The sequence below is a fragment of the Dermacentor andersoni genome, chromosome 1, assembly GCF_023375885.2.
Source record: "Dermacentor andersoni chromosome 1, qqDerAnde1_hic_scaffold, whole genome shotgun sequence".
Taxonomy (NCBI): domain Eukaryota; kingdom Metazoa; phylum Arthropoda; class Arachnida; order Ixodida; family Ixodidae; genus Dermacentor; species Dermacentor andersoni.
Genome location: NC_092814.1, coordinates 142,079,209 through 142,104,274, shown reverse-complemented (window position 1 = coordinate 142,104,274; position 25,066 = coordinate 142,079,209). Strand labels below are relative to the sequence as shown.

General features: G+C 43.9%; 1 protein-coding gene across 2 annotated transcripts in view; it reads right to left on the bottom strand.

Moving 5' to 3' along the window:
* The window catches only part of LOC126544616 (dnaJ homolog subfamily B member 14), a 93,468-nt gene that overhangs the window by 12,128 nt on the left and 56,274 nt on the right, over positions 1-25,066 (bottom strand). For both annotated transcript variants that reach the window (XM_050192053.3, XM_055062104.2), the window contains exons 5-7: positions 15,351-15,433; positions 11,444-11,553; positions 4,189-4,352 (exon numbers count right to left, since the gene is read on the bottom strand). In XM_050192053.3, coding sequence (XP_050048010.1) covers positions 4,189-4,352; positions 11,444-11,553; positions 15,351-15,433 — 357 coding nt within the window. The remainder of the gene's footprint in view (positions 1-4,188; positions 4,353-11,443; positions 11,554-15,350; positions 15,434-25,066) is intronic.

The window sequence follows — 25,066 nt, the reverse complement described above, 5'->3', positions numbered from 1 at the left end:
TTGCGAGGAGAGCGAGTAGCGCATTTTCCTCTCAAGGGAGAGGTGATGTGGTATCCTGTGTTGGCTTCTGGTTTCGGTTTTGGGACGTTTACGTCAGGGCGCCACTAAGCGCCAAATGCTGTGAGTTGCTTGCTGCGTTTCCCCTAGGGGAAATAAAATCATTCCTGACTTGAGTAGTCCGGCTCCTTTCCAGCGGCGCTGCGCGCCCCTGCCGTTTAGGCCTCATGCTGTAGGTCCTCCGCCCCGTCGAAGCTACAACAAAGCACTTACGAAATAGTTCTGAAGGCCTGCCAGTATTGGTGCTTATACTGTGACGGAAGACTGTTACATTTGGCATATTATACAAAGACAAAACGCAAGGGTCACGGGACTGCTGACAGGTCAAGAAACGACATCAATGTCCGTTCAAGGTGTCCGCAACTGTTGCATTCTGTGAAAGGGGTAACAACCATCGGGGCTTGGCTCAGCTGATTGTTGCAATAGAGCCAACATCTGACCGTGAGAATGGTGTCGACTGCTGTGCCCCGATTACCTTGTTATTGCATCATATGCGAGAGCGGAGGTGCAATGTCAAAAAAGGAGTACGGCGGGATGGTATGACATTGTGGGCTGGATACTGCAAACAGTTTGGCCTATTGGCCAATGATGACCGTTTCCCAAGCGAGCGATCTAGTGAAGACTGAGCGTTTTAAGCAGACATCCTCTGTGTGTGTTGTGGGCTCTCCCAGAATGATTTAGTGTACTCTTCCAGAATCATAAGAAGCCAACAAACACTGACACCAAGGACAACATAGGGGAAATTACTTGCGCTTAATAAATGAAATAAAGAAATGATAAATTAATGGAAATGAAAGTGGATGAAAAAACAACTTCCTGCAAGCGGGGAACGATCCCACAACCTTCGCATTGTACTGCGAAGGTTGCAAAATTGCTCGATATATCGATAATTTGAAAATATAAAATATGCCTATCTGAAGTTTATCTGAAAACTCCGCATATTTCGGACAATCTCCTGAGATGGTGAAAAGCGAGAGTTTACCTATTTCTTTCTCCAAGGCTGCACCAAAAACAAAGCTTCACCTCCCCCCCCCCCCCATACAAAATGTTACAAGTCGCTCACGCTGTGGAATGGTCACTGATAAAAACAGTAACCTTAAAAGCCCATGTCGGCTGGCCACGAAACTGTGGGACACCTCGTTAACGCTGAAGTGCTTGTTGCGTGTTTTTACTCAGGATACGGTAGAAATGGACACAGCGCAGAAGCAGAACAGCCCGTATGATTATTCACCGTGCCACCTTCAGCACACTTGTACTGAGAAACACACGTGAATGTAACTGGCTACGTGTAGATTACAATGTGCCATTTAAATGACCGATCGGCATATGTTTGCAACGAGTTGACCAAACAGACACTTTCAGATTTGAAAATGGATTCCAGCCTACAGAACATCAGCATCCATTCCCACTCATGTGCAACCCTGTGAGCACAAATGAAGCATGTTCAACATGGACTACGGGCCCGCGATTCGAGTCTAGTGTGCTGGTGCCGCGATGGTCTTTCCGCGAAGTGCAGATGTGGTGTGCGGATTTGTTAAATGAAATAGAAACTATAATGCAAAACCTGTCATAGTGGGGGTTGGGGTCAGATTCGTTTTGGCCGCTCACAAAGACAAACTGGCGGCCCCAACATCTCCAGTTTGGCATCCCATGCCTGGAGCCACTTGGTGAAAAAACTGAGTGCCATCCAGGCTTTCTTGTGGCGGACATACTTAACCGGGAGGTTTTTTAGCTTCTTAAAGCAGCATGGTGATTCCTTTTACAATAATGAACAGCTGCATGTAGTTTGCTTCACTGCAGAGGGTTTAGTTATTTCTATCAGTATGATTTACCGCCTTACAAAACTGTGTTGCAGTGAAGCTCACTAAAGCAAATTCGCCATCATGGAGCACAAATAAGACCCTTGCTGCACGAGCCATTCATATCTTCAGACACGCACCTTGCTAATTTTTCCTCCATGGCATGTACTGCCCTTCAGATTTAATGCCTTGTTTGACAGCATCTGCCAAAACCGTGCCGCTTCATTGGCATGAATATTTCTGATGATACGAGAAGTGATGGCATCCCATTAGCAGAAGTGCACTTGCCTTGGGTGTATCAAGCTGCAACATGCTCTCTGATAACTCTATGCAGCTTGAGGCAGCCAGGGCACATTGATGCACAGAAATAAGCAGGTCCACAAGTACAAAACCTCGCTATATTGTGCAATCAATCCTGGACATATCGAACAGTTATAACACCCCTTCAGAAATACCACGCAAAAATATAGCACTGCACTAAGCGCACATCTAACTCGAGGTGAGGCACAAAAAAAGCATGCAGGATGACAAAGGAGACAAAGACACGGTGCTGTGTCTTTAGTCTCCTCTGTCATCTTGCGTGCTCTTTTGTGCTTACTGCAAGTTATGCAGTACCAACAGCCCACCAGTCTGTTCTTTTGTATATCGAACTCCTGTTCACTGCCACATTCGAGATACAGTCGAACCCACTTGTAACGATACCGGTTTTAACAATATATCGGTCATAACAATGAGAAGCTGCTGCACAGTCAACTTTTGTATGTTTTCCAAGGTGAGATAACCCGCTTACTACAATGCCCCGATACAGCATTATCTGTTATAACGACGAAGTCTAGCTTCTGGGTGTCCGTCCCGAAGAAAGTGAAATGCGAAATCCTTGAAAAGAAAAAAAGAAAGATAAATTTCAGCCGCTGCACGATGGGCCACTGCTCCAATAGCCGCCGCGCGCTCATTTTCCAGCCATCTCTGTGTGCCTCTCTGCCATCACCGTTCCACCCCTCCGAACACGAATGGGCTGTGCCAACTGCGCCGCTCGCAGATTGCTCGCATGTTGCTCGCTTTCTTCTCATTCAGTGCAGTTCTGCTAACACCTTAATTGCTCGCGTTCGTATTTGTTGCTTGTGTCGAAATCGTTCCTGGCCATGCGGTTTCTCAGCCTCGTTTGACCAACAGTTGGTTTGACTCACAGTCGAAATGGAAGATGGCTTATGCGCCCGCTGATCATAGGCAGTGCACGACGTTGCCAGTGAAAAGAAAGTGCACGGCTATAGATTTGAAAACTAAGTGCTTCTAACCGATGAGGTGTTCGTCGTGAACGTCCTTGCATCGGATAGCGACGGTGATGATGGTAGCAATGACGTGGAAGGGCAGGCTGCCTCAACGTTGTTCTCACAGGAGGCCCGGCACATGATTCGGTTTCTCCGGGGATTTGTTTTCGTGAGGAACCTTCCACAGCACTACATGGAGCACCTGGATGCTTTGGATAAGAATGTCGGCAAACTTCGTGTAAAACATGCAAGGCTGAAGGACATAGGCTTTACTCGTGCAAGCCAGTGAGAGTTATGTGGCGAGATGCTTGTGGCGATCTCACCTCATCATTTCTTCTGGATTTCTGAAGCTGACAAGCTGCCGTAGCAGCCTTCTCGCAATTTTCAAAAGGCCCTTTTTGGGGCCACCGAAGTGATGCCACCGCCCTATTGTTATAAGTTATATTGTTATAAGTGGGTTCGACTGTATTGAACGCTGCGCCATGGCCCTGCAAGTGTGCTTCTCCTAACGGTATCGACTGTACATTACATGGTGAGCTTTTACAATACTTCTGAGACTATATAATTCAGCTCGTCAATGTGCCGTGGCTTCCTCAAACTACGCGGAGGTATCAGAGAGCATATTGCACCTTGATACATTTGAGGCATGTGACAAGATGAGCCATGAAGCCATGTGCGCTTATGAAAGCAATAGCATAGGAGGTATGCGCAAAGTTTTTAGAATGGCACCCCTAAGAAAATATGTTAGTCAAAAAGAGTGCCGAGGACAGCACACACAGCAGTAGAATAGGTAGCTGAGCATGCATTAAATGTGAAACTGTTCTGGCACTAGAGAAGTTGAAGTGCCTTGTGACTCGGTGCACGAAATTTTGAATGCAAGAAATTCACAAGCATTTGATATAAGCTATTATTCCATATATATCGCTGCTCTATAGAACATGGTTCAATAGTAGGAAGTATTGGTAAAGGTCCCGCATTTCTTGTTCAAGAAGTGCAATCTACCAATCCAACTTAACATAGCATTTTCCTTAGTGCCCCTTCAAAGACAAAGGCAGAAAACTGACTGTAGTTCTTCTCCCGGAAACAGGAGCTCCGTAGATTCGCTATGTGGTCAGCTTCCACGTCCATCTCTATTCGGTAGATGTTGCTCTTGTGCTCTGCCATGAAGTTCTCTTTCACGTAGTAAGACAGTTGCAAATTCATAGTTTTTCGCTCGTACTGGTGTTTCCTGCACACATGTAAAAGAAAAAAAGAAAACTGGCTTGTGCAATCCAGAAGGGTGTGTGCCACTATACGCAAAGCCAAAATGTAGGACAGAAAAAGACTAACCACAATTCTGTAAACTTAACATTCAAAGCACTGTTTTAGCCAAACCTCAAACAGTTTTCAAAGAAAACACAAACACAATGTCATAGAACTTTCAGAAGGACTAATAGAACCTTGACAATTATACAGCAGAATCTCAGTGATATGATCTCGCCTGACACAAATTTTTCAAAAGTCCCGACCCCAGTACAGTAGCTTACAATGTTCAAGATTTCTAATGTTGCGAAGCACTTTTCGCGTCGCAGTGGATGATAAAAGCAATAGAACAGTAGCACGATACCCAGCATGCTGCTAGCGGGATCCCCGGCGTGCCAGTAGCATGAGACACTACAGAGTTCTAGTGTGTCCTACATTCTAATTCGCGTCAGCTAATAGGAACGCTCCCTGCGCGTCACTTGACTGCAGTAATGAATTGCGATGCTAGTTCTTGCCTTTTCGTGTTTGCTTTTGTTGGGCTTTATTTCTGCATGGAGAAATACAGCCCTGCAGCTATCTGAATCCCCAACCTCTCATGTTTATGGTGATTGCAGCACTGCGTGGCAGCACCCGATCAGTGGTGCGATAGCACCTCCTGAATCCAGATTTTCTTCCCAATTTCGAAGACAACACACTAAAAAAATTCAATTTTCTCAAATTCTGCTATGTTTCCAAATATTTGTTATAAAGGAAGGCCTCAGGATCAGCAAAAATAATATTTAACATAGAAAAATTTTAGCGAGTCGCCCATTTTATCTGCGTGCCCCCTATTTTCTTGATCTTTTTAAACGTTTTTCAGTGATACGAATTTCGGGTGATGCGAATTTTTGTGTTGTCCTGAGATTCGTATCATCAAGAATCTACTGTAGTTGCACTTGATATTGTTCCTATATTTCTGCATGTAGCATCAAAGGAACCAAATAAACCAGATTCAGCTGATGTCCTTAACACATCTTGAGTGTTATACAATGCTTTAACAAGTATATTCATGTAGCAAGTTGGAGTACTGTTAAGTCAATGCCAATAACTCCATCTTGCTCAGTGTATTACGTCTCAATGGGTGCTAAGTAACCATTTACTTCATAGGAGCAAGAGTGTGAACCGTCTTTGAAGTCTTTGTGGAGACATGGAGGTAACGAGTATGGTTGTTCCCAATAAATTTGAAGCCACTTTGATAATGACAAGCAGGCCTTCTTGGCAATATCTCCTGGTGCAACAGGAATTCAAAAGAATGTCAAGGACTCATTTACATGGTTTAATACCTCTGTGATGTGCTGGACAAACCGTAAGCCAAGTAATCACCAGAAAATTACCGTATTTTTCCACGTATAACCTGCCGCTGCGTATACACCACAAATCCAATTACAACAGCCCAAAAAGAAAAAAAGAAAAATCTGCACAAATGACCCAGAGAAGCAAGTGCGTACAACAATCCTAAAATCCTTGCAAAATGGCTCCGTTCACAAATACACGACTTGTCCACATTGTATCTTCGGCTAGCAGCTCTGCCACCTCCCACCCCCTCCCCATTCTTCAGCAATGCCGATGAAGCTGGGTTCCCACAACTGACGTGACCGCAGACGAACCATTCACACAACATGAATTGGATCACTTCGCAACTAACATTCGCACTATAGTGTACACTATAATTCGCACAACAAAGGATGACAGCGCAGACGGAGCAGCCCTCGCATGGGCAACAGCGAAGGGAGCAAGCGCGACCGAGCTGTATCACGAAACACTTCATGCAGACCGAGGGAGCACCGCGGGCACAGGTGACATACGTTTGACACGTGATACAAAACATGAAAGTCGCAATTTGCTCAGTCATGTGAAAGCTTTAAAATCAGTTTCTGCTGCGCTAGGATGGCCGTTGAATGCAGCTCATCGTGATCCACGTTCTAGTTCACCGGCACCGTCCATGCACTATTCACTAACTACTAAACGCAATATGGCGATCTGTGAAGAGGAGAATGGGCGACAATGGAGGAGAGAGGCGAGCTTCATCACGCAAGGGTGGGGCTCCCTAGGAGATAGAGATAATAAAACAGAATGGCAAAGAACCTGGCCTTCAGGTGTGAGCTCATGGGAGCACTGCACACGCTGCCGTGAAGCCACGTTTCAAAGTGAACTTCACAAATAACCCGCACCCCTAATTTACTGTCAATTTTTTTGCAATTCTGTTGAGAGTTATACACACAAAAATGTGGTAACTGCATTCCACCAATTTATTCATGGGAGCACATCATCTGCATGCTCAGTGCAAGCACTTGCGCACTGAAACACAAGATGGCAAGTGGAACATGTACAGCAGTGAAGAAAATTAGAAGAGGCCATGTCGGCAAGGGCTGACAGAGTCGAGAAGAGGAACAGAGAAGCAGTGTTCATCATCATCATCATCATCAGCCTGGTTACGCCCACTGCAGGGCAAAGGCCTCTCCCATACATCTCCAACTGCCCCGGTCATGTACTAATTGTGGCCATGTTGACCCTCCAAACTTCCTAATCTCATCTGCCCACCTAACTTTCTGTCGCCCCCTGCTACGCTTCCCTTCCCTCGGAATCCAGTCCGTAACCCTTAATGACCATCGGTTATCTTCCCTCCTCATTACATGTCCTGCCCATGCCCTATTCTTTTTCTTGATTTCAACTAAGATGTCATTAACACGCGTTTGTTCCCTCACCCAATCTGCTCTTTTCTTATCCCTTAATGTTACACCTATCATTCTTCTTTCCATAGCTCGTTGCGTCGTCCTCAATTTAAGTAGAACCCTTTTCGTAAGCCTCCAGGTTTCTGCCCCGTACGTGAGTACTGGTAAGACACAGCTGTTATAAACTTTTCTCTTGAGGGATAATGGCAACCTGCTGTTCATGATCTCAGAATGCCTGCCAAACGCACCCCAGCCCATTCTTATTCTTCTGATTATTTCACTCTCATGATCCGGATCAGCAGTCACTACCTGTCCTAAGTAGATGTATTCCCTTACCACTTTCAGTGCCTCGCTACCTATCGTAAACTGCTGTTCCCTTCCGAGACTGTTAAACATTACTTTAGTTTTTTGCAGATTAATTTTTAGTCCCACCCTTCTGCTCTGCCTCTCCAGGTCAGTGAGCATGCATTGCAGTTGGTCCCCTGAGTTACTAAGCAAGGCAATATCATCAGCCTATCGCAAGTTACTAAGGTATTCTCCATTAACTCTCATCCCCAATTCTTCCCAATCAAGGTCTCTGAATACCTGTTGTAAACACGGTGTGAATAGCATTGGAGAGATCGTATCTCCCTGCCCGACGCCTTTCCTTATTGGGATTTTGTTGCTTTCTTTATGGAGGACTACGGTGGCTGTGGAGCCGCTATAGATACCTTTCAGTATTTTTACATACGGCTCGTCTACACCCTGATTCCGTAATGCCTCCATGACTGCTGAGGTTTCGATTGAATCAAACGCTTTTTCGTAATCAATGAAAGCTATATATAAGGGTTGGTTATATTCCGCACATTTCTCTATCACCTGATTGATAGTGTGAATATGATCTATTGTTGAGTAGCCTTTACGGAATCCTGCCTGGTCCTTTGGTTGACGGAAGTCTAAGGTGTTCCTGATTCTATTTGCAATTACCTTAGTAAATACTTTGTAGGCAACGGACAGTAAGCTGATCGGTCTATAATTTTTCAAGTCTTTGGCATCCCCTTTCTTATGGATTAGGATTATGTTAGCGTTCTTCCAAGATTCCGGTATGCTCGAGGTCATGAGGCATTGTGTATACAGGGTGGCCAGTTTTTCTAGAACAATCTGCCCGCCGTCCTTCAACAAATCTGCTGTTACCTGATCCTCCCCAGCTGCCTTCCCCCTTTGCATAGCTCCCAAGGCTTTCCTTACTTCTTCCGGCGTTACTTGTGGGATTTCGAATTCCTCTAGACTATTCTCTCTTCCATTATCATCGTGGGTTCCACTCGTACTGTATAAATATCTATAGAACTCCTCAGCCACAAACTATCTCATCCATATTAGTAATGATATTGCCGGCTTTGTCTCTTAACGCATACATCTGATTCTTGCCAATTCCTAGTTTCGTCTTCTCTGCTTTTAGGCTTCCTCCGTTCCTGAGAGCTTGTTCAATTCTATCCATATTATACTTCCTTATGTCAGCTGTCTTCCGCTTGCTGATTAACTTCGAAAGTTCTGCCAGTTCTATTCTAGCTGTAGGGTTAGAGGCTTTCATACCGTATTTATTCGCGTATAACCCGCACCAAAATGTGAAAAAACGCGTTTAAAAAGTGGGGGTGCGGGTTATCTGCGAATTTTTTCCTTGGGAGGGGGGGGGGGGGGGGGGGTCGGCTTCACCGCAATGTGCGGCGGCCTCCCCGTGTAGTCCGCCATCCCCATCGTCATCGACGCTTGTCAAGCCGATGAAGGGCCAACGAAAGGCCAGCATTGTTGAGCCTCGCGTTAGGCGCTGTTTAGTGTACTTACCCCAGTTTGCACTGTTTGCCTGCTTTGTTTTGGCATCATGAGTGCGACTCGACGGCAGTGTTTCACAGCGAAAGAGAAGCTAAAGATTATAGCCGCTGCCGAAGAAATCGGCAACAGAGCTGCTGCAAGACAGCATGACGTCGACGAGTCGTGCATTCGCGACTGGAGGAAGAAAAAAGAGAGTCTCGAAGCAACGAACCGGGACAGGCGAGCGTTTCGGGGTCCGAAGACTGGCGTGTACCCCCACCTCGAGACGCAGCTTGCGAAGTTCATTGAGGAGCAGAGAAGTCGTGGCCACGCTGTTTCGACTGAGATGGCGCAAATGGAAGCCCTGAAGTTGGCCCGGGAATTGAACATTCCACGTGAGTTTCGTGCAAGCCGTGGATGGCTTCAGCGCTTCATGCGAAGGCATGGATTTTCTATGCGGCGGCGAACAACCATGTGCCAGCGGCTTCCTGAAGCCTACGAGGAAAAGTTGTTGAACTTTCAACGATATGTGATCGCACTTCGGAAGGAGCACAGCTATTTGCTGTCTCAGGTGGGAAATGCTGACCAAACACCTGTGTACTTTGAGATGCCGATGGACACGACCATGGAAAAAAAGGGCTCCAAATCAGTCAGCGTGCTGACCGGCGGAAATGCCAAGCTGCGCTGCACAGTCATGCTATGCGCTTTGGCTGACGGCACGAAACTGCGCCCGTATGTCATTTTCAAACGCAAGACGCTACCTAGCATTCCACTGCCCCCAGGAATCGTTGTGCGTGCGGAAGAAAATTCGTGGATGAACAGTGGCCTAGTCGGTGACTGGCTTCGAGTAATCTGGGAGCGAAGACCAGGTGCCTTGCTGGCACGCCGGTCGATGCTCGTACTAGATTCCTTCAGAGGCCACTGCACTGATGCGGTGAAGGCTCGCCTTGCCGAGACCAGCACCGACCTCGTCATAATACCTGGCGGCATGACGTCCATGCTACAGCCACTCGACGTGTGCCTGAACAAGCCGTTCAAGGCACACGTGAAGCGGCTGTATGCCCAGTGGATGGCCGACGGCATTTACACCCTCACACCGACGGGACGCGTGCGAAGGCCTGATATTCCATTGCTGTGCCAGTGGATCGTGGATGCGTGGAAAGCGATACCGGCCGATTTGGTGCGCAAAAGCTTTAAAAAATGTGCGATCAGTAATAGTTTGGATGGTTCCGAGGACGACTACGTCTTTGAGAGTGGCGATGAAGCCTCGGATGGCAGTAGTGAGAGCGGCGACGATTAAGAATCGGATAACCAGTGACGTGGTGGCGGTCGTTTGAATAAATGTTCTGAAAACGAAATGATCACTGAGTGTGAGTTGCATCTTTCAGTTGCATCTTTCTAGCGCTCATTTTTTTTTTCAGGTAAACGTGCGGGTTATACGCGAGTTTTTTTTTTTTTTTTTCCGCCGAGTTCAAAGTTAGGGGTGCGGGTTATACGCAGGGGCGGGTTATACGCGGGTAAATACGGTACATTGGCGTTTCTTGATCAGATCTTTCGTCTCCTGCGATAGCTTACTGGTGTCCTGTCTAACAGAGTTACCGCCGACTTCTATTGCACACTCCTTAATGATGCCCACAAGATTGTCGTTCATTGCTTCAACACTAAGGTCCTCTTCCTGAGTCAAAGCCGAATACCTGTTCTGTAGCTTGATCTGGAATTCCTCTATTTTCCCTCTTACCGCTAACTCATTGATCGGCTTCTTATGTACCAGTTTCTTCCGTTCCCTCCTCAGTGTTGGTCGGGCATAAACTTTCAGGCGGCCAACAGTTGTCACAGACACCCCACCATGCATCCACACCCAGAGGGGACTTCGAGGTGACTTGTCTTCCGCTCCAGTAACTCAGCAGATGCGGTAGTCTACTAGAGCCTGCTTGCCGTCTCACCTTCAACAATCCAAGCAACACAGCCCTGCCAGCTTCGTGGAACAATGGATCACCATGAGCGCACTTTGCTATAATAAATTCTTTATAGAGAGATTTGCCTGCCGAAGTGCTGTTTTCTCATAGTATGTTAATTTTTTCTGCGAATATATGTTTCTGTGCTGTGTCAGCCTCCATTTTCCATTGTTGTTCACAGTGGCATCTGTGACAGACACCTTTAAGCCTGCTCACCAAATCAAATCATAACAGTCTTCTAAAAAGCTACAGCTTATTAGGGTTGTAGTGGAGCAATGAATCAATTTCGAACACTTCAGGTTTTTTAACATGCATGCAATAACTATAGTATAAGATTGCTAATTCAAACCTCATTAATCTGAAAATAGAATAACTAGAGCTTGCTCTTTGCTGCGGCAGATATATGCATTATTTTTTGGCATTAAGCGCTCAGTGATTTGCACACAGTTGGTTATGCACTGTAATCCTTATAGGCAGTACAGCATATGTGGTATTGTCACAAGTGGATTACACAGTGCGACTACATCAATCAAGTGAAGTTTTTACACTCGTGCAGGGGACAGCACAGTTGTACGGCAAAATTCAGCGAGAGAAACAAAAGAAAAATGAAAGACAAGACTAACGCTGTTCTGACGAGGCTGTAAGGGGGGTCCTGGACAAGGAAGCTGGACATGAGAGACATTCCCACCAACACTATGATGGGCATCATCTGCAGTAGCACACTGTAACTGCTCTGTAAAGAAATAACCACACGAATTCCAATGTTATTATTTCCACCCTTTCACAATAAAAATTACAGGCTTACCCATAGTAAGCTATGAGGAGGGCTCCAAAGTCTGTTCACTTTCATAGAAAAATTTATAATTGAGGCCAGCTTTTTCATCTGACACAGACCAATTAATGTTGCTGCACAATGTCAGTATGCACTTGCTATGCACATACACTTTAGGAAGCATGTCCAGAAATCACCTCCGTTGAGCTTGGCAACTCTCCAAGTCTTTATCACACCATCTTGGTCCAATTAGGTAGGGGTTTCACAACACACATTCTGAAAACTGGCTCACTCAATCCTAGAAACTTTGATGGCAATAGCAATTATAGGGACACTCTAGGTGAATTTCCGATGCTGCTGTCGTCTTCACTATGATGTTATACTGTCCACATGCAATAAGATCCTATTACACCCCGGGGTCCCGCATGTTGTAGGTGTGAGGGAAAGTGCGAAAGGGTGAGCCAAGGAGGATTGTGGCTTGATGCATGCCGTCTTCCCGCTCACCCAGTGCCGTGCGTGAGCGGCTGGACACTGGGGGAGGGGGGAGCGAGCGCTAAGAGAGGGAGGGGAAAGAGAGAGTGGGAAGCATGTCACCAATTTAATCATGGCTGTTGCTGCACGTGGCGTGGCTGAGCATGGCCGTGTGCCATATTTTGGAGGTAATCTGCAGTAGGCATAAAGGTTACACGTGCCGAGATGGTTTGTGGCTCCATGTGTGCCGTGTTCTAGCACGCCCAGCATTGGAGGTCGCATAGTTTTGGAGACCCATTACAAGACAGAGGCAGCCCAAAGCATTCGCTCATTATTGCTGCTGCTCTTCTTCATGCCAGCATTCTGACAGCAAGTGTCCAGAGTCATCGAGCAAGATCTGTTCATGTTTGCCTGTGCAGGCATGAGACCATGCTTGTGAATTTAGTAAGCGAATGTTTACTGCAATTTACACAGCCAATAAAACTACTAACCTTAATTCATACAGCTGTCTAATAATTAGCTATCGCAATCAATGTTTTGCCTTTCAAGCGAAATTGACTTTTTTCAGAAAGATTCTTGTGGGATGTTGTGGAACCTTTCAATTGGACCTCATGTTGCTTAGTAAGGATTAAAAACTGTCTTATTTCTTAAAATATAACCTTCTACAGAAGTTCTAGATTGATTTGCAGCTGTTCTTTTGGTGTTTGAGTAGTGGTTTCAGCCAAATGTCTTCATCAATGTTGTCATTGACAGGTTTCAGAACATGGCACTTGTATTCCTTATCAAAAACCAGGACAATTTATGGTAGTTCTCAGAGGAGATACATGACCCTCTGTGTTAGCTGGTATCCCCTGCAAATGAAGCTTGCTGAAAATGACACAGCAGGAGTATATATGTGCATCAGCCCCTGTTCACTTCTATTTCTTCTATTGTACTGGCCTACATACAGAAAGTAAGCTGTGAAATGAAGAATGCTTTATTTGATATTTTACTAATGAATAAAAGTCTTTACCATAGCAGCAAACAGAATTCAAGAACTTCCCTCATAAATGCTTGCCAGACTGCAACTAAATGCAGTCCCTGAACAGTGTATACAAATGTTAGTTAAAAATGTTAGTTTCCCCACACTAGAGCATAAAATAAAATACCCTTGCACAATGGCAAGATTAACAGCCAGCACAACAGCAGGAAGCCGGCTGGCCGGCTCCCCAGTGATACAAACACTAACTACTGTTTTTCATACAAAACAGTGGTCAGTGAATTAAATGTCTTGATTTTTATCTTTTGCGACAAGTGACGACTTCTGTCAAACCTGCAGTACGAGCGAGCGGTGAGGTACAAGGCAAGTTCAACGGGGTGCTCGCGTCTGGCCGCCACTGCACTGCATGCGAGATGGCTCGACCACATCATGTGCTTTGCTCTCAAGACGCCGCAAATAGCAGCCAATCTTCTTTTCTGTGCAAATAGGTGCGATGAGCAATAAAGTGTTATCAAAACAATGCATTTCGCAATCGTCAGTGGTTTTTCTTCCAAGCGCCCTATGCTACGGTTTTGAAGATACGCTGGTTAGGCCTAGTGGCGCCCTTGGAGCTTGCCCGTCATTGAGTTAACTGCAGTGGGCGGCGGTGAGTCGAGCCGAGAACTCTTTGTTGAGCATTGCACGACAGGCTATTATGGGAAGCTTGCTGCTAGCATGTTTCTTCCTTCACAAAAAGTGCATTTTCGCACATTCCATTAGCAGCTGGAAATAGTTGCAGCTGGAAATAGTATCATCTAGTGCACTGCCGCATGCAAGCATCACCTCAGCAAAATACACTGTACTTATACCATCTAGACAAAATGTACCCAAAAATTTGTCAGATGCACCCGATAGTCTGTTACAGATGGGTCCATTAAAAGTGGAATTCGGTGCAGTGATTGTACAGCAAAACTTCGATAATTCATATGTCATGAGACCAAAAAAAAAATTTCGAATTAATCGAATGTCGAATTATCGAAGGTATCAGGAAAACAAACAAATTCTCAATACATCAACACGCTTTTATTTACTGGATGAAGCAGTAAGTCGCATTTATATTTTGCGAAAAAGCAAAAATGGAAGCTGCAATTCTCGTCATCTCGTGACTGATTAGTGCTCGCAGCGCAGCCACGGTGCTTGTCTTTATCTGAGACACGTTTTTCACTACTATGCACTCATCAAAACTAAACTACTGTTTACCCAAATCAATGTGGACGAAACTGCAGCCGCTATCGACGCAATCATGGACGGCAACCTTGCAGTCCTGAAGGCACACAGCCGATGCATGCACTGAGTCAAAGCGAAACTGCCGTTTGCTGCAACAACTGCCGAGAAAACCACGGTCGCTATCAACACGATCATGGATGGTGACTATGCAGTTTTGAAGGCATGTGGCTGACACACGCACCAAACCAACATTAAACTACTGCTTGCTGCAACTGCTGCAGACTAAACTGTGGTCGCTATCGATGTGATCATGGATGACGACTATGCAGTCATGAAGGCACGCAGCCGACGAGGGCGTTATGCGCGGCAATAAATGCAAGAAAAGGCTTTAAAGGCACAAGTATGGACAAAGCATTTTGGCGTTCCTGTCATCCACGCACGATTTCCGCTGATAACTATGGCGACGCGAACTCTGCCGCTTCGTTTTGGTGGGCCGCTAGTGCTGTCTTTGCTCTTTTGCATTACACATTTGCGGCGCTTTGCGCTCGCTGAGCTCCGAGAGTTGTCCAAATTCACTGATGTATGGCCAAATACATCCAAATTAATGAGTTTGATTGAAATAATGTACACGCCTGCCGGGACCAGGGGACGAGTTCACATTATCTGATCTTCCAAATTAATGAGGGTTGTATTAACGAAGTTCTACTGTGCACACAGACCAAGCTAAGTGAGAAGAGTCATCTGTTATATCCAAAAGTATGTTGTAACAGGCGCAGACAGTACTGAATGAAATGGGTGATCCCATGATTATTTGTTTCCAAAAAAAACCTTTATATGATACAGGAAATTGTCTGATGAGAAACATCAACCAATCAACTAGTTTTGAGGGATATGACATAGTTTTCCGGGATTAAAAAGTACATCGCCTCAAGTGGAAAGTTGTGTTTCTGCAACGAAACAAAACAATTGAAATACTCATGCTATCAGTCTGGGAAGTTGAATTAGAGCAATGTCAACAACCACTGTCAAAACAGAAAGAGGAAATAAAAAAGAAGAGCAGGTGATGAACCCTCACATCAAGATGGTACCTTAAAAAACTTACATCTGCATGTGCCTCTGCTGATGCATGACCATGCTGCTGCCTCTGATGCTGAAATCGTGGACCTCTTCTTACATAGACATTGCCTGTGTGGAGAAAGAACATTTTAAGAATAACTTCTAAGTGGGTGAAGGGGAGGGCAACTAACACAAGATGAAATAAAAATGCACGGCCAGATAGAACTAATAAACATAGTTCTTTGTACAAGGAAGGGAATGAACATGATAGTGAAACTGCAATAAAGCCATGAATGTTACACTATTAATAAGCACAGTTCAAGGTGACCAGCCATACTTTGAATCACAAAACTGACCAACTGGCTGATTGGGATAAATTTCCCAGAGCAACTTTTGTGCAAAGAAAGCCGCTATAGTAGATGGCTACAGGTTTTGCCTACAGTGTTGTTCTTGAACATTCACCTAAACCTAAGCATGCAGTTTTTGCATTGTATCTCCATTGGAATCTGGCCACTGTAGCTAGGAATCAAACCCACGTCACGCCTCAGCAGCGGAACTGCATAGTCGCTGAGCCACCATAGCAAGTGACCACAAGCCACAAAAGTTTCCACTGCCAATTGAAATTTAACTTCTGGTGCAACTGCACCACTTCATATACCTAAAGTGATACAGCTTCATTCTGGCTAATAAACAAATGGAAACTAAGATAGAAATTTAAAAATTACTGGACTCCATTTGTGGAGTAATTTTGGCAATAGGTTCGTATTATCAGAAAGGCACTGAGAGCAACTGAAGAGAGGTTCCCAAAATGTCTAGCTTTTAAGAAATTTCACTTTAAAGGGTTCACATTAAGGGTCCCTGAAACAATTTTTGTCATACCTTCAGAGAATCATTTTGACAAGACACTTTAATAAAAGAGCTACATGTGGTTAAAAATTACCGTCCTGTCAAGCCACAGCACTTCCCCTCAACTCATCTTTTACACAGCTATGACTATATGTCCTGCCTGCTTGGGCATAGACCTGAGCCTTTCTAAGACCGACTTGTTCCAACACTTTGTTCCTCATTATCGTGGAGATGGTGATGACCTCGAGTAAAGATTAAATGGAGCACTCAAGTTTTCTATAACATGCGCTTCCTACAGTGCAATCCCTGCATGCTGCCATTGAACAGAAAGGGGAGTGCTGGCAGGCTAGTGCCCTTGAAGCATGGATAAGGGTACATTTCTGCAAGACATGGTGCAGCAGGTGCACGTGAGGGCCAGGCAGCTTCCGCCATCACCTCTGATAATATTACAATACCCATTTCTATCCTCGAGGATTGATGCACAGCTTAATGCGAGATAACCCCCTATGTGCCCTATCCATAGCTGTAGTCACGACACTATTCTTAAATTTTGTTGCATTCTTTATCACCCTTTCCCCTAGATAAATTTTTAACAGAGGTCAGCTTTTTTCTAACATTTTTCATAACTTCTTTGGTGACATATACACAGCAGCTACAGAAGACTGTCCACATTCTCAAGCTAGAAAAAGCACTGAATTATTCCCATTTATTCCCTTTTCCTGAGGTAGACAAATTACTGTGTAAGCACATACATGTATTAAGATTTGTGCAACATGCTGAAAGAATCCACAAAGCCATGTGGCAAGCTAAGTAAGGCAGGGGTAAGAGAAACCACGAGAAGATACATAGCTTTGTGAAGTTATTATATTTCTAAAGGTCAATTGTGACAAATACATATCAAGTGCTATTGGAAGTCCTAAAGTTACAAGTACTGCCAGGAGGTCCTCCTATCCTAAAGTGTGCACAATGCAACACATACAGGAGTCAGTGGCAAGCTGGTAATAGCAAATAGTAAAAGCATGACAGTGTTGAATGAACTTTAAAAGAGTTACACAACAGCTAAACTGCTAACAATGCACAATGTAGTTATGATGCGTGAAAAAATAAGATAAGATACTATTACTAAATACAAATTATGCTACGAGTGACACAGCCAATACTTCGAGTAGATAGACTTTTAGGCTACTCTTAAATAGTACTAAGAGAGTGTGATACTTTTACTTCTGTGGGTATTGTGCTCCAAAATGATATAGTCACGAACACAATGGTGAATTTTCACAATTCGTGCTTGCTTTAGGAAGAAAGGGGTTTGGTTTGCTGTGAATCTTCTGCTCTTGTTATTGATAAATGTGTAACAAATTCCATTAATGAATTAGTCTCAGCAATAGAGCCCGCAAATATAATCAGTGATAGTTTCGTTCAAGGCATATTCTATGTACTATGCAAATAGTGGAACATGTGCTCAAAGCATAACTGAATGTACAGTGCACACTGTCAGCCAATCATCACCAGACAGGCATGCACATTTGTAGGGGGCGGGGGGGGAGTATTCTATAAGTGTCTACCTTGTGGACATGTCCATTTGATCTGCTGCTGAAGTGCTGATTGGCTGGGAGTGTGTCTCCTTCTGATGTGTACCCCAGCCCAGCCAATCAGAAATTCAGCATCAGACGAAATGGACATGTCCACTAGGTGGACACTTACAGAATACTCTCCCTGGTTTGCTTGCAGGATGCGAGGATGCTTGCGCTACTACGATAGTTTTGCTACTATTTTCTTTGATTTGAAAGATTGGAATCGAAACTCAGAGCGGCCGGACACTGAAACACCAGGGAGAACACAAAATGAGCTTCGCCCAAGGCCACCTATTGCTTCGTGTGAAAATTGTACAGGCAGTTATCGTCGAATGGGAAACAGAGGTGCACAGTGCATTTCTGCTATGTCAACTGTGTAATACCACTGCAGCCAGGAATTTTTGCATCGGTCTTTCTCCTTTGACCATCTCTCAAAAGAAAGGGAGTGACACACCACACTTCATCTTCCTTGTCCTCTGTTCCTGCTTTAATTCAACAAATGATGCCTGCTGCTTATAATTCTGAGTTGACCGAAGACATTTAGCCGAAAACTCCATATTCAAAAAACAGAAACTTGTCAAGAAAAAAAATTTTTTTTTGCTACCTGCAGGCAACACTTCTCCATAAAAAGTTAAACACGATTTCCTCTATAGTAATTGTAAATATTAGACTCAACTGTAGCATAAATGTCCTCAGTAATGCACCACTTCCCCCTCGAACTCTAACTTGCAACTCCAAATATCTGAACTCAAATTTCTGAAAGGAGCCCTGCGTGTGTTTAGGTAATCGATGTTTCCAGAATGGACCATGAATAACTGCATGATAACCCACGCTTTGCAAAACGTAGATACTTTACCTCTACCTCACGACAGATTACTTGTACAGCAGAAGATACCACTCATTCTTGACATAGGACAGCTACCCTTTCGCCAAAGGGTCTCAAACACACGGCTCAGAAACCCTTGTGAACAATCATCGCATGGCCTTGTCAATTTCTCAACCCGAGACTTAATGAACACTTTCCTTCTCCAAGAGAGTGCGAAGGTACAAACTGCAGGGAACCATGTGGTTGTATGCAGACTAGTACAATCAACTTCTGGTGATACGACCCTGGTGGGACCAACAAAATTAATCAAATTATCAGGTGGGTCGAATTAAACCAGATGAAAAAAAATGTGCTGATTCTTTTGTCATTATTTGCCCAATTCTAACATGCCCCGAAAACAATTGCGCACCAACATTTTGTATGTCCAAAGTAGAAAACTCACATAGAAATGACATTAAAGCTCTTAAACAAGTATGAATCTAACACGCAACTATTCTTTAGCAACAAAAAGGGGTGAGGGTCTAATATGTGTTGTACAATGGCTTTCTAAAGTCAGCTTTGCCTCACTCTGTTTTGAAGTCAGCTTCGCCACAATACATCGTGTTGAACGGTAAAACATACAAATGCCACGAAGGCAGTTTTGGTTTCGTATCTGACTGCACCGTGGAAGCAATTTCTGGCACAATCTTCTTGAAAAAGGAAAGGAAAGAAAAAAGATGCGTTCGAATCAGTTAAATACCATAATAAGACAATGTAAGTTATGATTATTGCTTGAAAATCCTCCTAGGGCAGGTAGAAAATAAGCATTTTCAACAGGAGATTATGTGTGTTAGACGCACTCACTGTCCCCCTAAAGCTCTGCCAAAATACACACAGCCACTAAAGAAGTTGTTATTAGGGTCACCATAGGCATCAGGCACGTGCGTGCTGACTGACAAGTTTGAATTATCTGGTGAAGGGCAATTTTAGGATTGAAATAATGAAAGTTTGTGCCCACAGAAATGCATGGGCACTGGTCGAGACCATCAGTCAGGGAAGAATTAACAAAAAGATCGACGTAACGACCAGACTTTAATTCAAAACCCCTACTATAGCAAGTTACCCCTTTACACATCAGAACAGCCTCTTCCATGACCAGACCAGGTGCTTTCTAGAAGACCGTTGTAGAATTTTCACTCTCAAAACCATCCCAATGCTCATGTTTAGAAATAAGCTACACAAATGAGAAACAGCCATGACAGGCTTAAACACAGTCATTGGTGGGATACTGACTCGATCAATGCTAATAGCACTGCAGACATTTCATTACAGCCAACACATTTAGCATAATTTATTAAAGCTACTTAAAGTGTGCCTGCTTTTCTCTAAACTCCAATTGTTCTTGACTTTTTATAGGCAGCTGTAAGGATCTACGAGTGAGTCTACTCATTAGGCCCTAAAATAAGTGCTGATGAGCTGCTTCAACTTTTCTTGTGATGAATGCCACATTCAACAAACATCATTAATACATCAGAAATTACATTAATTTTGTCTGCACGACAGTGTTAGAGAAATGCACAAGACTACTTTAAAGGCACCCTGGTTACTTCTCTCATGAAGGGTGGCAGTAACAGCAACACTGCTTAAAAAGATATGCCACAATAAGCAAAATAGTTCTGGAGGCTACAGCATAAAAAAGCAAGTGTTTTTTTTTTTAATAATGTGGAAGTAAAGATAAACCTTGACAAATCTACTCTTGTTTTAACAAAAACTGCCCCCCCCCCCCCTTTGTAACTGTCTTTTCATTTCCTTATCTTGGTTTCATTGAAAACCACATTTTTTTTATTATTATTATTTGGCAGAATAATTTTGGTTGGCAGTCTTGATTTAGCAGTCCATGTTTATCCCATGCATGTACCCGGAGGTTTGATGACTAGCAAAAGAAAATGATAATACTGCCTTATTATTTGGCAGAATAATTTTGGTTGGCAGTCTTGATTTAGCGGTCCATGTTTATCCCATGCATGTACCTGGAGGTCTTATGACTAGCAAAAGAAAATGATAACACTGCCTGACACAGAATTCATCACTCGCATACGTCTTTTCAGGTACACACGTGGTCAGCAAACAGTGAAAAACATTGACCATCAAGCAAACCATTAAAAGCACCACTGCACTATATGTTAGTATGGAAATATTGCTAGGAACACTCATGTATAGGCTCCTAAACGCATCAGTGGCCAGTTGATACATGAAACAACCATAAGTGTGCATATGAGCACCTATAAGGAATTATTACATTCCGGAGTTTTAAGAGCCAAAATTGATTATGAGGTAGGCCATAGTACGGCTTAATCCAGATTAATTCTGACCACCTGGCCTTCTTTAACGTGCACCTAAATCTAAGTAAATGAGCGCTTTTTGCATTTTGCCCCCATCGCTGCCTTTATCACCCTATTTCTCCCTCTTGCCCCCAAATCGGCGGCCGGGATCGAACCCGCAACCTCAAACTCGGCAGTGCAACACCATAGCCATTAAGCTACCGAGGCGTGTTATATCAACACCTTCAGCAACAACAAAAAAGAGTGAATTTTCTCTGGGCCACATTGTCATCGTCACTGTTACCATGAGTGAATACTGCAAACGACATTGCAGCGACTATGGTCTTGCAAAACCTTACCCAACTGTAAACAAACAAAATGGCTACCAAGGAGGTCGTGATGATGATCCCCTTAGTTTGCACGGCACAACCTGACAACAGCTGCTAGCATGAGGCACAGCCCGTGCTAAAACTTTGTTTTCAATGCTATCTCTTCTGCATATACTAGTGCTTTTCATCTCATAATTGTTGCTAGACTTGTTCATAAATGCTTCCATGACAATGCTGTCCACAAGGACTTTTCTAAGAAACTGTGAAGTAATTTTTATTTTTATTTGTAAAATACCTTATAAGGCCCCTACATGGCACATTGAGTAAAGGGTGCATAGAACCAAGTAAGCACATAAAAGTAGCAATCTCATGACTATATGAAGCTAGAAAAAAAAAAAAACACCACTCAGGTGCACAGCCTAAAAATTACAGAAACACATTAGCAACATACAGCTGTGTATCAGAACAATAAAACACAACTCGATAATTTGTGACAAACGTATTACAGCGCACGGAAAAAGTAGAAAAATAAAACCAAACAGGAAGTATGATAGCATGGGTTAACACGGGTAAAGCGAGTTGAACGAGTGCCTAAATTTTGCACGGTCAGTTTCTGCAACTATGTTGTCGGGGAGGCTGTTCCAGAGATGAATGGCACATGGAATTGCAGACTGCAACTGCTGAATTGCAACTGCTGAACCATAGAAAGGTTGGCTTAATAAATTTTGCAAGTTAAAGTTTCTTGCAACAGTATAACTGGTATATCCTACTTCAACTGTTTACGAACTCAAGCAAAACCTCATTCTTGTTGACCACAAAACTAAAGCCACATGCAGAGCTTTGGTGCTGTCTTGCCAGTTCCTAAGGCAGCAGAACATCAAACTTTTATGAGGTTACCCTGATTTCCAGGGGCAGCAAGAAACCAATTTAAATAAAATTCAATTTAGGTTCAATGCTGCTGTGTGAATGGCCCGAGGAAATGTCAGATGTGCCAGGAGCATTAATATTTAGCACACTTCTGGCCACATTTGGAAGGGCTGCCTGGCCATTTTACTAAAAAAACATAACTGACGTACAACCCAGTAGTGCCTGTATGTTACATATGACTGTTCATGAAAACTGCAAGCCAACGACCTCCAGCTCCTGAAAAATCAAACTTACACGCGTAACATTCTCTCTGTGCTGGCTTCACATTCCTTGTCTTTAACTTCACACACCTACTATGCTACAGCAATTTTTCCTGGTTGCCATCCAGAAGTGTTACAGCACAAAAGAAGCAGTCTGCTTACGTCATACAGTTTATAAGCTGTAAGGCATTCTTGAATCTGCAATGAATTTTTGTGTTCAAGGAATAAATTCAAATATAAAATTTTCAACATGCATAACTTCACAGCTTACTCTTACAGGGTGTACAAGCACATGATGCACAGAAAAGTTTACTGTCTCAGGAATGGCTAGACAACCTTCTTCAATGTGGTCCAGCTGGCTAACGGACCCCCCCCCCCCCCATTGTGATGTCTTATAAAAAAAAAAAAAGAAACACAAAAGCTTTAGGATACAGCACACAGCCTTCTGAGCACCATGACAACACATGGCCAAATGACATCTCTGCATTTGTCAACATTATTTAGCCATCACCAGAGTGGGTGTGAAGTTAATTGCATGACATGCCTGGGGCCCCGAGGCATGCGCTTTATTTGCATGGTGCCACAGGGACAAATTAAATGGAATTACTGATGAATTACACAATTCATTTGCCTTAACTGACATGCTGTTGAATATGCATCTTATAGTACTTGAAATATTGGTCACATGATAAGTGGCATTTTCAGGGTGTCTACCAAGTGGACATTTCCAAATTCCCAGAGGTTTCCAGGTTTTCCACGAGTGCTCTTGCAAATTTCCCTGAGCGACGCAGAACTATGTTTTATGTCAAAACGGGCTGAAACCACGTGCCCCCATGCTGTCACTCTCTAGTAAGCATATGAAAAAAAAATTTTAATACGCAACTTAATTCAGTTTGAATACTAAGTAGTAGTGTTTATGTTATTCAAAAATAGAATAGAAAGGGGGGTTAGTAAAATGCACAGTCAATAAAATGTCTTCGAAAAAGATTGCAAATCAAGTCGGACATCTTCAAATACAAATAAGAAGGAGATGCATACAGAAGCAAATATTTTCGAATATGAGCTATTTCTATAAATTGATAGCAAGTTCAGTGGCATGAGGCCCGAACTTTGTCACAATTGAGATTCTCTCTCAACAGCTCGTAAGTCAGCCTCAACTGTCCTGACATACCCTCAGCCCGCGCACGACGCCTCATTGGTGCGTTTCACTGCTTTAAAGAGTTTATTTTGGTTTGAATAAGGGACACTTGGATCTCAGCATCAGCCAACACTTTTTTTTTTTTGAGCTCAAGCTGCTTCAAAATGGCAGCAGCAAGCTTCCTTTCCTGTTCATTCCTCAATACATAAGTTCTTTCTGTGCTTGTCCTCCTTCCGCCACTCCTTTGCCCCGCGGACCATTTGAAGCATCTTCTTGGTCAGTTGCACAGTTCAAGTCCGATTTTTCAAACTCCCTAGGGGCTGCGAAAACGTCTGAAAAATCAGCCATGGAGTTGGAAAAAATAAATGCATGTCATTTACTGCCCTTAAGGGCTCAAACCGCCACAGGCACATTCGAAAACGCTCTGAAGGCCTGTCAGTACATGTATTAGGCATATCGGTGCTCATACTGTAACAGGAGATACCGGATGCACGCGTGTATAACTGAGGAATACATACTGTGTCCCGTGGCAATAGCCCCTTCCCACTCTTATGCTTCACTGCAATACTTTTGCGTATGCTTCACCAAGTAACATTTCTGTAAAGAGGCAAAGCTGACTTTCGGAAACCGGCATTATGCAACGCACCATGCTTTCCAAGCTTCTAAGCCAATCGCAAGGACCACAAAGGTGCAGTCGGTACCATTGCCGACAGCAGCGAATTCTTTCAATGAAAAACATGGCATCCAACGGCAAGAAGCTTAATAGCGAACGTCGAAGCAGCTAAGCCTCGCGTTGCTGCGGTAATGGCTACTGCTGCCAGCGGATCTGCGTGCGAGAGCGCCGTTCGAGGCAGCGAGGTAATCAAAACGGCAGTGGTGGTGGCTTTGATTAATGCCGTTTTGGACCTGCGTCACGGCAAAAAGTCCGGAAAGTCAGATGGCGAAGGGTTCTTGCGTCCGAAATTTCAGACATTCTGATACATTGACTCTATGGGGTACGTGATGGTGCCACGAAGCTGTCCAAATTATCGGGCACCCGGAAAGTCAGTCGACTGTACACTGGCAACTCCAGCCAACGACAGGGCGTCAAAGACGATTCATTACGATTCCTGTCTGTTACTCGAGCCAGAATTAACGAGACTTTCAACCCTTTCAACAAAATTACCGCTAATTTTCCCTGATTGAGGCACGAATTTCCTGAGTCGCTAATTTTCCCTGATAGAGGCACAAATTCCCCGAGTTTTGCCTGAGTTTTTCCAGACTACTCAAAATCCCTGAGCATTCCCGGTTTTCCTGGTTGGTAGACACCCTGATTTTGTTCTTTATTAAGAACAAAAATTTAACAAAAGAAATTCTATTTTCATAAGCGAATGTCTCCTAGCATCTTTGGCCTTGATCACACAGCTACTTTCTGCTCTGTCCGACCACAAACACAGGAGAGAATTTTCCAGTAGCTTTGCTCCAGAAAACTAGCTTCCAGTGATGCAAGCCTTGGCTCTACATTTCCGTCGCTAGGCCACTGAAAAAGCATTGTCCCATTAGAAACAAACCAGTCAGAAATCTTCCGCACACTGCTGTGTGCCTCCACGAGCTCTAGCCTTACCCTTGCCCGCTTCTGACCA